The 17280-nt window shown below is 32.2% G+C and overlaps 2 protein-coding genes across 2 annotated transcripts; both read right to left on the bottom strand.

Moving 5' to 3' along the window:
• Positions 1–3732: 3732 nt before the first annotated feature.
• Positions 3733–6754, bottom strand: LOC125861384 (uncharacterized). Its single transcript, XM_049541299.1, has 7 exons — positions 6565–6754; positions 6238–6479; positions 5729–5821; positions 5553–5654; positions 4953–5288; positions 4707–4770; positions 3733–3956 (listed from the first exon to the last, which is right to left on the bottom strand). The coding sequence occupies exons 1-7, from the start codon at positions 6752–6754 to the stop codon at positions 3733–3735; spliced, it is 1251 nt and encodes a 416-aa protein (XP_049397256.1).
• A 2708-nt stretch (positions 6755–9462) lies between these two features.
• LOC125861383 (uncharacterized) lies at positions 9463–11570 on the bottom strand. Its single transcript, XM_049541297.1, has 2 exons — positions 9623–11570; positions 9463–9539 (listed from the first exon to the last, which is right to left on the bottom strand). The coding sequence occupies exons 1-2, from the start codon at positions 11568–11570 to the stop codon at positions 9463–9465; spliced, it is 2025 nt and encodes a 674-aa protein (XP_049397254.1).
• Positions 11571–17280: the final 5710 nt, after the last annotated feature.

Genomic DNA, 17280 nt, shown 5'->3' with positions numbered 1-17280 from the left:
TATTGGAAAATTTACGAAGGACAAAAAAGATTCTTACTGAAATAGTACGAAACTTCCTATTTTTTCCTTTCTCGTCGACTAAATTAAAACATTTAAGCAAATAGACATTATAAACATTTTTGAGTGAAAATTTTGAAAGGAAAATAGCTAGTGATTTCTTTTAGTAATGTCCAATAAACTCGAATTATCATTTGTTGGTATGAGAAAGTTCATTTGAAAACGTACCGTGGAGGTGCATCTTGAAGAGGAATTTGGCAACAAAACTTCTAGTTTCAAGACAAGATCATTAATCTCATCTTGAGTAAATTTTAAAGGGGACCTTCTTCTTCTAGTAGACATAATTTTTGCCAACCTCTTGTATCAATTTCTTCACAAATAAACTACTAGCCAAAACGTGGGAGTTGATGGATGCATGAAGTATGTATGATCAGTTGCTTTATAAGGAAATGTAGGGTATGTTTTGGACTTTTTTTTAACAAAAAATTGGATAAGAGGCGAAGTCAGGATTAAGAGTTTAGGGGTTCTAAATTTCGTTAATAACCGTTAATCAATTTTGTTAGGGGTTCACAAATTCATATACATATATATTTAATTAATTTTCTAGTACAAATATAGGGTCTACGGAAAAGCTACTGGGTTCGTCCGGACCCATGAATCCCCACCTGCCTCCTCCTCTGTCTATATGTGTTATTCTTGCACAGGACCATGCTAATTTTGTTTGTATTGTTTCAATTTTATTGTGTTGTTGAATGGACAGGTATATTTTAGATAACTTTTTTTTAATCTTTTTTAAAAATTTGGATCATTTTTCTATTTTTATATGTTATCCTTATGTAGAGACCATAGTTAATTTTTTATGTATCGTTCAATTTTGTCATATGTTTCCAAAAGTATGAGTATGTCTTGAACACTTTCTCTTTTCTGTTTTTGGACCACTTCTCAATTTGCGCGTGTTATTTTTATGCAAGGCTATGCTAATTTTTTTGTATCATTTCAATTTTATTAAATGTTCAATCAAGAGTAAGAGACAAAATAATAAAAAAGGTCCCCTCCCCTACACCCGACCCCCACACCTTTTAGGAATGAAAAAGGAAAAAGTTATTATATTAATTAAGTATTCATACCTAAAGCTAATTAAAGAACTACTTCTACTAGAGAGGTCCCGTTTGCTTCAATCTTTAACCAATTATATGTCGGATGCAGGACACGTCAACAACTAAAAAACCACAAAAATAAGAGCCATTACAATCAAATTTCACATTTTTGCTTCAAGTCCTAGATAATAGCAAGCGTTTGAATATTTAATATGAAATTATGATTTGATATTGTATATCTTAACGATATGTCTAGTATATATTTCCACTAAATCGGAAACTGCTTGTTCTAACACAATCTTAAATAGCCCATTCATCGTAGAGGAGGGGTATAAGTGTCGACCATTTCTCCAAAAGTAGTTTGGGATTGAACTTTACAATCAATAAAAAATATGGAAGAAAATAATACAATTTCTCTATTCAATCATATATATATATATATATATATATATATAAAGCTAGATAAAAAAGAAGTGATGTGACACCTCTCAATTGCCAAGGATTTTATTTATATCTTTGTGTGTGTTTTTTTTGACATTTTCTCTAATTTTCTTCAATTATTTTTATTATATAAAACCATCTCTTTAATTCATACCTCTTCAATTACATAAATTCAAATCTTAATTAATTTAATAATATATATAACTCCTAACCTTTCATATTCATAACCTTCAAATTATTAAATATACAAATTTGTAACTCCTAAATATTACACTATAAAAATCTACTTTGACATGTTTGATGATTATTTTATTTTTATTATTCTTATTCTTCATCTTTGTCTTCTTTGATCTGATTTTGCAGGAGAGAAATGTAAAATGAAGAATATTAGATATTTTTGCATAGTTTGATTTTACGAGGTAAAATGATTTGACATGTCTAATACTTATAATTATTACTTTTTTCTATTGTAATTATACATTTAATATTATTTTTTTGGATTCTTAATGATACTAATCATGATTTTTTTATAGAAAAAATAATTTGTTTTTTTTTCTCTTTTGCTTCACTTTGTAGTTTCTTAAGATCTTTTCTTTGCTTATTCCTGTAGTTTCTAAAGACTGATTATTTTTACTTTCTTCATCTCTTTGTAGATTTTGGAGAATTGAATTATGTTATGTTGAGAACTGTTAAAACAAATGAACAAGAATGATAAAAATACAAGGAATCCAAAACAAAGCTTGCTTGGCTTAGAGGCACATACGTTTCTTGAAGATAGTTGGAGTCTCTCCCACGAGCAATCGGAAGAATAAATAACAACTCTATCTTAGGGATTCAACTAAGCCACAAAACAATTAGCATTCAAGAATGTTGTTCTTCTATTCTTGAATTGGTGATTTCATCTTTTGATTAATGTCTCACAAGTGTTTTTTCAAGGGAAAGTAATTTTGTTTGAATGCTTATATTTTCAACCAAAAGAAACTCAATTTTTAGGACAAAAGTTTTGCAACAAAAAGACTTTTAATTAAATAGAATTTATTATAGGTTCATGAATTAAAAAGCCTCTTTCAAAATCCTATAACGTAGAATTAAAACAAAAAAGAATGTTACAACTCACATTCATTATTTTGTTATTTCAAAACTTTTAACGGATGAATTTTGTTTCAAAATTAATTGAAACACTAACTCTTACAATCCCACTTGTTTCAAGAAAAAAATTTATCTTTGACAAATTCAAAAAATATTTTGAGACATTAATCTAACAACATGCATCAATAATGGTGTCTTTTGGACTTGAACCATTAGCTAGTGAAGACTTTCTAAATTACTGACTACTTAGTGAACAAATCTTGAACGAAGTGGTTCATTGAATGAAATAGAAAAATACTTCACTCATATCACTATGTTCCGGTGAAAATCGAAATCCTTTGACACCTTACGGCCATGTGTCCTGAATCCTTTTAACCAAGTGCTATAAGATTTTCCTGTTAAAATCTTATTGAAGCGACCTCCACTTCGCACTTAGTGCGGTGAATTCATCAAGAGTAACTTTGCATACTCCGACCAAATAGTCTATGAACTTCATTAAGAGAAATTAATCTCATCTTCCTTTACAACATAGTATCGGTAAATCTATCAAGAGTATTCCTACACACTCCAATAGAAATCGATTTATAGACTTATTAAGAGAATATAATCTCATCCTTCTCTTTAGTAGAAATATCGAAAAAATTTATGAAGAGTTTTCTTACTAACTCCAATCGAGATCGGTCTTATAAATTTATTTCGAGAAAAGAATCTCAATCATGCACATCTGCTTATTTCATTTTATTTTGGAAAATGGGAATTTTATTGATGTGCTTCACAATTGTAACTTTACTTGTTTTTCCCTTTGAATCCAAGATTACATCATTAGGTAGGCTTACCATAAAGTACAATTAATTTACAACAGGCTTTTATTCTCATCCCATTACAAGTTTCCACCACTAATTCTTTGCCTAATCCTTTAGACAAAGGATCCGCTAAATTAAAACTAGCTTCACATATTGAAGTGATATCACGCCTTCCTCCAATAATCTTCTCACATGATTATGTTTGAGACAAACTTGTCTCGACTTGCCATTGTAGCAATCACTTGAAGCCCGAAATATAGCAGCTTGATTATCACAATAAATAGTTAAAGGTGGTACTAGTTACTCTACAAAGGAATATCTATCAACATAGATCGCAGCCAATCAGCTTCTTCTCCAACAGAAGACATAGCTATAAATTCTGACTCCATGGTTGAGTGAGTAATACATGTCTGCTTCTTTGATTTCCAAAAGATCGTTGTTCCAGCCAAAGTGAAAATCCAAGCATTAATAGATTTAGAGTCATTCGGATAAGAATTCCAAGTAGCATTGCTATAACCTTCAAGAACAACTGAAAATGTAGAATAATGTAGGCCAACATTAATTGTACCCTTCAAGTATCTTAAAACACGAATTAAGGCATTTCAATGTTCAATTCCAGGATTACTACACTACAAAAAAATGCTTAAATAGCGGGGGCTAATTTTAAGGTTTGTGGGGGTTTAAAACCCCCGCAATCTAGTATTGCGGCAGCTGTAAAAGCTCCCACAATAAGAGTTGTCGCAAGCAATTTGCGGCAGTTTTTCTTTGACCCCCACAATCAATTAGCGGGGGTTACTTTGCGGAGGTCGACCCACGCTAATTTAAAATTAAATCTTTTGATATTATTTTTTTAGTTACAAATAGCGGGGGTTTAAAACCTCCACATATTTGCAATTGCTTATATTGAAAGATCTGAGCAATCGCATAAGCTCTACAATTCATTCAATATACTTTTAATCATATATTATTTATAGAATCACTAATTAAGCTATAGACCATAATCAAATCCAAAATATGTCTCAAGGTGAAGTAATATATATTCTTTAACGGCATATCATAAAGTCACAAAAATATTGCATTATCATTAGTCGCTAAAATGATATTGTCAACATCAAATATGTTCATCAAAATCAAACACTAAATCTAAACACAAAATATCCAATCCAACATTTTAACATCCCCTCCAATCACACAATCTTGTCATCAAATTAATTAGCTAAGAATATAGGCGGAATTGGTTCACTACAATATAATCAACGGTTGTCATGGCTAGGATTACTATCACCACTGCATGATCTTCTTGTGTGCACAGGCGGAATTGGTTCACTAGCAGCATCACTTGGCTACATAAAAAAATAAAGTATAAAATTAATTAAGTGATATGAAAAAATGTAAAATCCTTGGCAAATATTATGTTTCAAACTATACTTATCATCAGTTAATATATGTCAACAAAAAATGCATTAAAGAAAGGAGAAGCAATATACAAATCAAATGAAAATAGAAATGTAAGAACATTACTTACAGTTGTTGTAGAAGAATTTGTCGAAGGAGAAGCAAAGAACCCCGCAAATTGTTCTGGTATCATCCCTTCTTTCATTATCATATACGCCTTAAAAGCATTCATCATTTGATTGTGGTTTTCTTGGCATTGGGACGAACATGAGCCTTCACTACTTGAAGCACTTGCACCACCAAAATGCGGTCTTACTTGTTTAAAAACTTTACTTGGGACAACTCCTAATCCCAAACATCTAACCCTTCCAGAGTGCTCTTTTCCTAAAACCTTACCAACAGCATCATTTGGCGAAATTTGAGACTCATCCATGGTACTTTGGCTCAAAGTTAGCTCAATTTTTTCCTATACATACAAAATCAATGCCGCAAATAAACAAGCAGTAATATTGGAATCACCTTAGTAAAGACAAAGATAAAAACTACTTATATGTACACGTAAGAACATGAGTAGTTAGAGGTACGGGGCCACAAGCCATCATAATACAATTAAATAGCAAAGAATTGAGTCTATATAACCTCCATCAATTAATCAACTAGTTCACAACTATTGCCCTATCTTTTTTTTTTATCTTGTTGAAATACAATTAGAATTCATGAAGAAACTTACACATATTTCTTTTGCAGCTTCATTAACATATACTCCATCTTTATTTTTATGAGTAGCAATATATATTTGTGCTCGTCCAGGTCTTTGTCCTGTTTCAGCCATCTACAAATAAAAAATCCAAATAAGAATAGTTTACTACTAAAAATGAATACATAATAAGTTAATTTGCTAATCACCATTTCTGCCCTTCTTGTAGCATTCGCTTTGGAGCCACCTATGTGTGGAATAGTCTGTTTTTTCCAATTTTCAGTATTTCTTCTACGCATTTCCTTATAAAAAATATACAAAACGTAATTCAAAAAATCAAATAGTTACATGATAATAAAGACTAGTAAAAACAGTAACATAAGTACCTTTGTTGAATCTTTATATTGGTAATCAACAAAAGAAATCCATTGATCTCGTGGAATTCCATCTGGCACATTATCAATAATCTCAACCTTACTTTTAAGTGGGTCTTCAACTAACTTCCACAAGTTGTTCTTATTTGCAGCCCACTTCTTTCCAATAGATTTATAAATATGTTGCCGCGCATTTGACTCTGTTGTCTTAAAGGAGAACTTGGGCTTCAAGAAAAAAAAAATTAGTTAGCTTATCTATTGGTTGTAAATATAATATTGAAATTACCAATTATCTTTCTCACCAAAAAGTAAAATAGAGTAAGAGTCTAGTTGTAAGCTTATACCTTTATAATTTGATCGAAGACACGATTTAAGTATGACATAGGCACACTCGACCACTTCTCAAAGTTGATTGGAAATAAAGAGCAATCACATGCTAAAATTCCACAAAAGCCTGAAAGAAGGCTACGAGCCTCTCCAAATGGTTCATTCAGGTAATCAAAATTAACCACAATAAGTTCATCACCTGATAAATTAAGCACATCTGTTTTTTTTACTTTGAGCCTTTTGACATTGTTTTCTGAATCTGCAATAAAAACAAAGATAAGTTGAAGCAATGAGAGAAACAAATAATGGTTATTAAATATGCGCTGATCCTCAAAATTATTTACCTATTGCTTCTACAGTCCAATATGACTGTGATTCACGCCCAATACGCTTTTTGAATGGTGCTTGAACTGTTGGAACTTGTTGTGACGAGTCTTGTTCTGTTGAAGCCGGATGTGATGTCGAGTGAACTAAATGAGATGGTTGTGATGTAGGATAAGCTGTCGGAGCCAGTTGTGACATAAGTTGATCCATCGTAGCTGAATGTGATGCCGAGTCAACTGATTGAGATGACTGTGATGCAGGCTGAAATATTGGAGGCGCCTGCAATGTCGGCTGAAATAGTGGGACTGAATGTGTTGTGGCCAGAAATGATGTGGTCTGATGTGGTGGCAGACATGATGTTGATTGGAGAAATGAATGTGTTGATTCCGCACCTTGAGAATCAGATACTAATTGATTTGAGTTTTGTTTTTTCTGTAAACGCTTGAACTTTGGCATGCTGGCAATTCAATATATTTCAAATCCTGTAGCATGAATCAATTAGTTTCATAAGAAGTTAAAAAAGATTCAGCCAAAAACAACAGCTTAAAACTTCATCTTAATCCCCTGAAACTAAAAAAACAGCAACCAAAAATCTGCAGAAACAGCAGCTTAAAACTCACAAAATCAGCAACTAAAAATTGAAAAAGTAGTAGATAAATCACAGTAGAAACAACAACTTAAAACACAAAAATTCAGCACCTAAAAGCAACAAAATAGTATCTAAAAACTGCAAAAACAGCAATAAAAAATCTGCAGAAACAGCAGCTTAAAACGCCAAAAAACAGCAACTAATAACCTGCAAATACTACATCTTAACCATAAAAAATAAGCACTTGAAACTAAAAAAACAGGAACAAAAATCTGCAGAAACAGCAGCTTAAAACTCACAAAATCAGCAACTAATAGCCTGCAAATACTACATCTTAACCATAAAAAATAAGCACTTGAAACTAAAAAAACAGCAATAAAAAATATGCAGAAACAGCAGCTTAAAACTCACAAAATCAGCAACTAATAACCTGCAAATACTACATCTTAACCATAAAAAATAAGCACCTGAAACTAAAAAAACAACAACAAAAAATCTGCAGAAACAACAGCTTAAAACTCACAAAATCAGCAACTAAAAATTGAAAAAATAGTAGATAAATCACAATAGAAACAACTTTAAACACAAAAATTCAGCACCAAAAAGAAACAAAATAGTAGCCAAAAACTGTAAACACTACAGTTTCAAACACAAAATAACAACAGCTAAAAGTAGAAAAAACAGCTACTAAAATATTGCAGAAATTGCAGCGTCAAACACATAATACAAGAAACTAAAAAGAGAAGAGCCAACAACTAAAAACTTCTTAAAAAACAGCTCAAAATGCAAAATACTGTCCAAATCTTTGCTATTTCATTCATTCATATTCTCATCTATTGCAATTTGGATATTCTCGTAGTCATCATCAAAAAATTGTCCAAATTCTTGTTGTTGGTATGGCTCATTCTCGTACAGATCCTCTTCATCAACCTCTCCCATTTCAAACAAATCTCTTGGCTTTAGATGTACAACGACACTCCATTCTTTATCAGTCTCATCATCAACATAGTAGACCATATTTGCTTGTGATGCTTCAATATATGGATCATGATCCTCGCGATCACCAGTGTGAATCAATTTAGAAAAATTGACACAGTTAAACTTCCAAGCATCTGTTTTGTACCCTCTATTTCGAGTAGTATCAGCCCATAGACACTTGAAAAGAATAACTTTGAACCTGCCATAATAATTAAGCTCGATAATCTCTTCTAACTTTCCATAATATGGCAGGTCCGCTTGTCTTGCACACCTATCTACACTAGACGCAATACAAGAAGTGTCAGAGATAAGAAAAACTCCACTATTTTGAGTTTTTGATCCTTGTTCTCTAGATAAAGTTCGAAATTTGAATCCATTAATGTTATAAGCACTAAATCTTCTTGCATCTTGTGCAGGACCTTGTGCTAAAAACTTCATATCATCAGAGATAGTTTCTGCGATATCTGGGTTCATAATCTAAACAAACATAATATATCTGTCAGAGATACTAAATTGACAAATAAATATGTTCAAAACAAACATTCTAAAATTATTTACTCACTCGCTTAGGAAACCAATCAGGAAACTCTTTACTAACTCTCTTCTCTACCTCTGTTGTTGAAACTCTTCGACCTCTTGTACTTCTTTTAATGTGCTGTCTGAATTCACTACAAAATTGTTACATATATTAAATTTTTACCTGATTATTCTACACATTTCGTAAAAATCAAAATCAGTTTAAATTTCATACTCAATGAATGGCTGCACTGCTGCGCAATTAAGTAACACATATCGATGAGCTTGAGTTTTCTCTAAAGTAGTCAATGGTTCTATTGTGGAGCCTCCAACAGGTTTACCTTGTTGTGGAAACATAGATGACTTTCCAGAAGCTTCATTATGATTTGGTTCATCGTTTACACGTTTAGGTCGATTCAACCTTGACTCAATTTCGTCAAAATAACGAGAGTAAAGAGTTAGAACTTCTTCAACCTTATGCCCCTCAGCTATTGAGCCTTCTGATTGAGATTTGTTCCGTACGAGAGACTTAAAATGACCTAACAATCTATGATCAAGATAATGAAGTGTTAGAAAACTTATTTAAATTTAAATTCTATTCCAGATTCAATTCAATAATTTTGAATAAGAATTTTTTTACCTTTCAACAAAATACATCCAGCGATAATGTACAGGCCCACCTTGTTTTACTTCATCAACTAGATGGACAGTCAGATGAATCATTACAGTAAAAAATGAAGGGGGAAACAATATCTCTAGATGACTCAAGGTTTCTACAATTCGATTTTGTAGCTTTTCTAGGTCAGAGATGGTTAAGATCTTCATACAAAGCTGCCTAAAAAAGGAAGAAAACTCTACCAGAGTTGCAACGACCTGATTTGGAAGAACATTGCGAATTGCTATCGGTAACAACTGTTGCATGAGGATATGACAATCATGACTCTTTAATCCAAATATTCTTTTTTTATCCAAATCAATGCAACGAGATATATTACTTGCATAACCATCTGGCACTAAGATATTCTTTAAAGTCTTGAGGAAGGCCAATTTCTTCTTCTTTGGAATTGTAAATGCACCAAGCCGACATTCACCATTCTCATCCGGCCATAGATCGCGCCATATACCCATGTCTTGTAGATCTTTTCGAGCCTTAATATGATCCTTTGATTTTTCTTTATCATTTAGCAAGGTATATATGATGTTGTCAAACACATTCTTTTCAATATGCATAACATCTAAATTGTGGCGCAACAAATTAGACTCCCAATATGGAAGATCAAAGAAGATGCTTTTTTTTCTCCATTGTTGAGTTCCACCTTCATCATCATTTCTTTGCTTGTTTCGTTTTCTTTTACGATTCAACTCTGCTGGTCTTCCAAATGTGACATTGATATCTCTCACTTGTTGAAAAATATCTGATCCTGATAACTTCTTTGGAGGGGTCCTCTCTTCCACGGTTCCATCAAAACGATGCCTCATCATTCTAAATTTGTGATTTCTAGACAAAAATCGACGATGGCCAATAAAACACCACTTTCTACTATGAGGAAGTCGACAAGGTTCTGCGTCAAAATTACACGAGGGACATGCAAGACCAGTATGTATGTTCCAACCAGATAAGCTATCAAGTCCAGGAAAGTCACTAACTGTCCACATAAGAGCCGCTCGCATTCTAAACATTTCATTCTTTGATGAGTCAAAAGTGTCAACACCATCACTCCACAACTCTTTCAACTCCTTAATAAGGGGTTGGAGGTATACATCTATATTATTTCCTGGTGCACGTGGACCTGGAATAATCATTGAGAGGATAAAATTTGGTTGTTTCATACACAACCATGGAGGAAGGTTGTATGGAACCAAAATAACAGGCCAAATGCTATGACTAGTACTCATTGTCCCAAAAGGATTGAAACCATCACTAGCTAGGCCTAATCGGACATTTCGAGGATCAGAAGAAAATTCAGGAAAAGTTGTATCAAACTTCTTCCATGCCTCACCATCTCTAGGATGTCGTAGGGTTCCATCTTTTTTATCATCCTTTGCATGCCATCTCATATGCTCTGCAATTTTAGAACACATGAACAATCTTTGCAATCTTGGTTTTAAGGGAAAGTATCGCAAAATTTTTGCAGGGTTCTTCTTTTGCTTCTTCTTTTTCTTCTTACTTGTGGTCGGTGTATGATCTGTATTGCTCTTCTTCTCTGGCTTCCATCTAGAAGTGTGACAATACTTACATGTCTCGGCGTTAACATCATCTTCCCAATACAACATGCAATCATTTGGACAAGCATCTATTTTGATATAATCAAGACTCAACTTATTTATGGTTTTCTTGGCCTCATAAAAAGAATCAGGGATCTTTGCAAATTTAAATGCATCCCGAAGTAGATCTAGGATCATAGTCATTCCCTTATCACTTAATCCAGACAAACACTTAATGTGATAAAGCTTTAACAAAAATTCCAACTTTGAGTACTTGGAGCCTTCATACAATTCTTGACTTCCATCTTTAAGCAACTCAAATAAATTTTTCTTATTTAAAGCAGGCGTATCATGTAATGTTTCTTCTTCTTCCACTACCGGTGATGGACCTACATCAACACCCTCATGCCTTAAGCCCCCGAATGCTTCATTAACCAATAATTCTATTGGATTTTCAATGGGTGGTGTAGCCTGAGTGGTCTCTATGTTTCTCGAATTAGGAAACACATTCATTTCTCCATGCATAACCCAAGTGACATAATTCTTTGGGAACGGCTTGTTGATCAAATGGTCAAACACTATATTTCTAGTTTGCCACTTTCCAAAACCACATTTAGGACATGGACATTTAATTTTATCTCCTATAGCTCCATTGTTAAATGCAAAATCTAGAAATTGATTCAAACCAAGCAAATACTCCGATGTGTTTCTTGGCATTCCAATCCAAGACTTATCCATTGAAAAAATAGATTAACGTGCAAGAATATCACCTATAAGATTTCATGAGTAAGAAAATGAGTGTCCATTAGCATCACTTGATGAGAATAAAAATTAATTAACAAAGAACACAAAATCAAAGAATTCATAACAAAACTCACACTTGATGCCAAATCCTCCCTGTTAATGATGAGACATTGTCTTATAAATGTACTAAAAATGTATAAAATCATATTCAAAATAAACTTGTAATACGACAAAAGTTTCATTCAACAAATCATTAAAATAACCAAAAGAATGAGGAACTTATAGCTTATGGAATAGATGCAATACAATAAATATGAATCTTGTAACTTTAACTACCTAATTGGAAACTAAAACACATCCAAATCTCATTGTGCGGTGGCTATGTACCAACAAAATTTATCATAATTCATTTTTTTTTCAGCAAACAAATACAACAACCACTCGAGTTGGTTCAAACTTCAAAGTAGAATCAACACTAAGACGTTCCTCCCATAAATTATCAACATATCATATGGTAGAGCCTTCAAAACAGATTTTGAAACAAAAAGTACTTCTAGGTATAGTACTCTACCAACAACCAACACAAAAATGACTATATATAATGAACATTTAATTCTACAATGTTATCATTCCATCTAATATCAAACCATAAAAAATAACCGAGATAAATTTTCAACCCTATACATCAAAGTACATAAAAAAAAATGAAAACTCATTTTCAATAGATCATATCACTTACATCTAGATAAATCTTATTAGCTCAATTGATTGACTATCTAAACTTACATAATTTCAATCAGCCATAATCAAAATATAAGGAGATAAGGTAAAAGTTACAACTCATAAAAAATCTAAGTCAATATAAGTCAAAACAATGGTCTTAAGTTCTAAAACAATCAATACATTAATGTACTGCAAAATCACAATCACAAGAAAAAATAAGAATGAAATCGAATCAGTAGATAGGAAACCCATTTGTGAAAATAAGGGAACAAACATCTTCCACAAATGAGAACCCTTCTCAAGAACATACTGCACCTTCACAGATTTTGAACCCATCTGTGAAAATTTCAAATTCAAACGAGCACTAAATATAAATCTATCAAAATTCGAGATACCAATACCAAAATTTGAGATACCCATACAAAATTTGAGATACCCATATGAAAATTCGAGATACCCATATCAAAATTTGAGATACCCATAAAAAAATTTGGGATTCTCATATCAAAATTTGATCAAACTCAAAAAATAGCAATTATTTTGTTGAAAGATAAACATAAAGTTGTGTACCAGATTGTGTGGAGAAGCTGCAAACAAGAACTCTTTGATTGTGATCAAATTGCAAAGAAGAAATATTAAGAAAAGTAGTAAAGAGTCAAAACTTGTGAACTGAAAAGTGAGAAAGGTTTTTGAGATATGAAAAATATTTACTAGAAAAATTGAGGGAAACCAAAAGAAAAGCGGGAATGTTGCTGGCGCTATTTTTTTTTGGGATCTGTGAAGGTTTTGAACCCCTGCTAAATATTTATATTTACGTCAGTTTAGAAAACCCCCATTATTTAATATAATTTGCGGGGGTTGGAACTGACCTCCGTTTTTAAACTCCCGCTATTCAAGCATTTTTTTGTAGTGCTAGTAAACTTGTTCAAAGTTCCTACTGCGTAACCAATATACGGCCTGGTACAATTCATGGCATACATAAGACTCCCAACAATCTGGGAATATGTCAGTTGATCAAGAATATCACTAGAGTTCCGCATTAGTTTGATGCTAGGATCACATGGTGTAGGAGCAGGTTAGTCGTCAAAGTGACCAAATCTCTTTAGAACTTTCTTAATATAACTTGATTGAGTAAGAGTCAAGCCATTCGATGATCTCATGATTTTAATGCCCAAAATTCCATCAGCTTCTCCAAGATCTTTCATTTCAAATTGAGAAGCTAAAAACAATTTTGTTTCTTTGACTCTTTCATTATCAGTTTCAAAGATCAACATATCATATACATAAAGACATATTAAAACACCAGATTTTTCTTGAAATTTGCTAAATATGCAAATATCACCACCATTGATTGAATAGCCATTAGAAATCATTACTCTTCTAAATTTCTCATTCCATTGTTTTGGAGCTTGTTTTAATCGATAAAGAGATTTAAGAAGCTTACAAACTCCGTGTTCTTGACCAGGAACGATAAATCCTTCTGGTTGTTTCATGTAAACCTCTTCATCTAGATCTCCATTCAGAAATGCAGTCTTCACATCCATCTAATGTATTATCAGACTATGAATTGCGGCTAAAGCAATCAAGAGTCTAACAGAAGTCATTCGAGCTACAGGTGCAAAGGTATCAAAATAATCAATATTTTTCACCTTTTGCAACCAAGCGAGCTTTGTACTTATCTAAGGTACCATCAAATTTTAATTTCTTTCTAAAGATTCATCTACAACCAATAGACTTACATCCAGGAGGGGGTCTGATAAAATCCGTGTATTATTTGACATAATAGAGTGCATTTCATCATCAATAGCTTCACGCCAGAAAGAAGCATCATGTGAAGACATTGCTTCAGGATAACTTTCAGGATCCTTTTCAACTAAATATAGTTGAAAATTAGGTCCAAAGGCTCTTGGTTTGGTTGATCTTGAACTACGTCTTGGTTGACTTTCTTCCAAAGGCTCAATTATTTTTCTTTTAAGAGGAGATATAGAAGAACTTGTATCTTGTTCCAAAGATTCTTTTTTCTTAGGAAATATATGCTCAAAAAAGTTAGCATGCAACGATTCAATAATTGTGTGAGGGCTTGGGGTCTCAAGATTCAAAAATCTATAAGCCTTACTGGTTTGTGAATAACCAATAAATACACAATCTACTCCTTTATAGCTAATATTAGTTAAATGTTGATCTGGTAATTTAACATGAGCCAAACAACCCCATACTTTAAAATAATTTATATTTGGCTTTCGATTCTTCCAAAGTTCATACGGCGATGAATTATGTTTCTTGGAAGGAATTCGATTCAAAATATGACACGTAGAAAATAAGGCTTCAGTCCACAAATTTTGAGTGATACCAGATCCGTAAAGCATAGAGTTAACCATTTCAATGAAAGTTCTATTTTTTTCTTTCTGCTACACCATTTTGTTGTGGTGTGTAAGACATAGTCAATTGTTTCTCAATGCCTTCTTTTTCACCAAAATCAATAAAATATGATTTTAAATATTCTCCACCTCTGTCAGATCTTCAAACTCAATTTATTTTCAACTTCTGCTTTATATGTTTTGAAAGTCTCAAATGCCTCATCTTTTGTTTTTAATGGAAAGACATATGTATACCTTGAGTAATCATCAATGAAAGTGATAAAATATCTCTTTCCATGCGTGATAAACAATCCATCTCACAAATATCAGTGTGGATTAACTCCAAAAGTGTGGATATCCTTTCAACAAACTTAAAAGGTTTCTTTGTTATTTTACATTTACTACAAGTAATACACTTATCAACATGATCCTTTCCACAGTCTTTAATTAATCCATTTTTCACCATAAGTTGAATGGATCTAAAATTCACATGACCAAGACTTTCATGCCATAAATCTAGAGACTCCACAACATAAGCAGAAATATTTTCATTTTCAATATTGAGTTTAAACATTGCATTTGTAGCATAACCTTTTCCAACAAACATGCCTTGTTTAGACAAAATAAATTTATCTGCCTCAAAAATCATTTTAAAATCATGCTTCGAAAGAAACGTACCTGACACCAAGTTCTTTCAAATATCAACAACATGCAATACGTCTATCAATATGACCATCTTTCCGGAAGTGAATTTCAGTTCAACAATTCCTTTTTCCACAACCTTAGCAGAGGATGAGTCTCCCATATGCAAAAATTTATCGCCCCCCACAAATTCATAGGTCGTGAAAGAATTTTGATTACCTGATAAATGACGTGTTACACCAGTGTCTATCCACCATTCTACTTGATCTCCCGCTACAAATGCTTCTGTGACCATTGCCATCAGTTCATTTTTTGTATTGTTATTTGCCATTTCTTTCTTCTTTTTAGCTTTAAGAATTTTACAATCATGTGCGTAGTGACCAATTTTATGACAATGATAGCATTCATTCGATTTAGAATTAGAATTAGTACGCTTGAAATTTTTACTCTTCTTTGCCTTCAAAAATTTATTATTGGGAGGTTCCTTCTTGATCGATTTTTCTTCAACAACATGAGGTTTCATGATGGGTTCCTTCAAGATGTTATTGTCACGATATCGTGTCTCTTGTTCAATTTGCAAGTGCTGCAATAATTGTTCAAGAGTAAAATCTTCCTTCTTGTGTAAAAGTTTGCTTCTGTACTCTTTCCAAGATGGAGAAAATTTTGAAACAATAGCACCAACATGAAAGTTTTCATCAAGAGCAATTCCAGCTATAGCAATTTTATTAGCTATAAGTTGAAATTCTTGTACTTGCTCAGTGATTGACTTGTCATCAACCATTTTGAACTCCATATAATTTGAAACAAGAAATTTCTTTGAACCTGCCTCTTCTGCTAAATGAATAGCTTTTAAGAGTATCCCAAATCTCCTTAGCAAATTTGCACTTAATATAATATTGATCGTAATATTTATTGGACATTTCTCCAAGAATATAATTCTTCCATAAGTAATCATCATCTTGTCATTTGGCAATTTGTTCTTTAATTAAAGTAGCCTTGTTCGTTGCTACCTCAGAACTAGGAGCCTCAGGACAAGATTTATCAAGAACATAAGTCAACTTTAATCGTCTTAAAAAGAATTCCATCTTTCCACGCCATCTAGGAAAGTCTTTGCCATCAAATATTTCAAAATTAGAATTAGGCAAATTTGAAACACTGTTTGTTATTGATGTGGATTGTTAAAACAAATGAACAAGAATGATAAAAATACAAGGAATCCAAAACAAAAATTGCTTGGCTTAGAGGCACGTTAATACATTTCTTGAAGATAGTTGGAGTCTCTCCCACGAGCAATCGGAAGAATAAATAATAACTCTATCTTCGGGATTCAACTAAGCCACAAAACAAGTAGCATTCAAGAATGTTTCTCTTCTATTATTGAATTGGTGATTTAATCTTTTGATTAATGTCTCACAAGTGTTTTTTCAAGGGAAAGTAGTTTTGTTTGAATGCTTATATTTTCAACCAAAAGAAACTCAATTTATAGGACAAAAGTTTTGCAAGAAAAAGATTTTTAATTAAATAGAATTTATTATAGGTTCATGAATTAAAAAGCCTCTTTCAAAATCCTATAACGTAGAATTAAAACAAAAAATGAATGTTACAACTCACATTCATTATTTTGTTAATTCAAAACTTTTAACAGATGAATTTTGTTTCAAAATTAATTGAAACACTAACTCTTACAAGAACATGATTATTCTTTCCTCTTCAAATAATAACTAAATATTTTTTAATATTTTTTCTTGATTAATTAACTTTATTTTTATGTTTTTTTTTTGTTGTTTTTATTGTAAGAATTGTTTATAGTTTTCCAGCCAAATATCCAATGCAACAAGAGATGATTGATTCCTTATCAACTTAGTTAATTGGAAAATCGCCAGTATATTTTATTTTTACTGATCTGATATTCAATTTCGTCTAACAATCTCTTTCTGATGCAAAATATGTTGTTCAAAATAATAGTAATTATTAAAAGTAAT

The sequence above is a fragment of the Solanum stenotomum genome, chromosome 4, assembly GCF_019186545.1.
Source record: "Solanum stenotomum isolate F172 chromosome 4, ASM1918654v1, whole genome shotgun sequence".
Taxonomy (NCBI): Eukaryota; Viridiplantae; Streptophyta; class Magnoliopsida; order Solanales; family Solanaceae; genus Solanum; species Solanum stenotomum.
Note: the sequence above shows the minus strand (reverse complement) of the source record. Positions and strands in the feature narration are given on the sequence as shown.

Coding starts and splice junctions, on each gene's coding strand:
- LOC125861384 (XM_049541299.1), bottom strand. CDS start 6,754: ATGGATCAACTTATGTCACAACTGGCTCCGACAGCTTATCCTACATCA. Junction 4,771..4,952: donor CAAATTCTTCTACAACAACT/GTAAGTAATGTT, acceptor TTTTTTATGTAG/CCAAGTGATGCTGCTAGTGA. Junction 3,957..4,706: donor AAGATCATGCAGTGGTGATA/GTAATCCTAGCC, acceptor CTACATTTTCAG/TTGTTCTTGAAGGTTATAGC.
- LOC125861383 (XM_049541297.1), bottom strand. CDS start 11,570: ATGGATAAGTCTTGGATTGGAATGCCAAGAAACACATCGGAGTATTTG. Junction 9,540..9,622: donor AGTGCCAGATGGTTATGCAA/GTAATATATCTC, acceptor CTCATGCAACAG/TTGTTACCGATAGCAATTCG.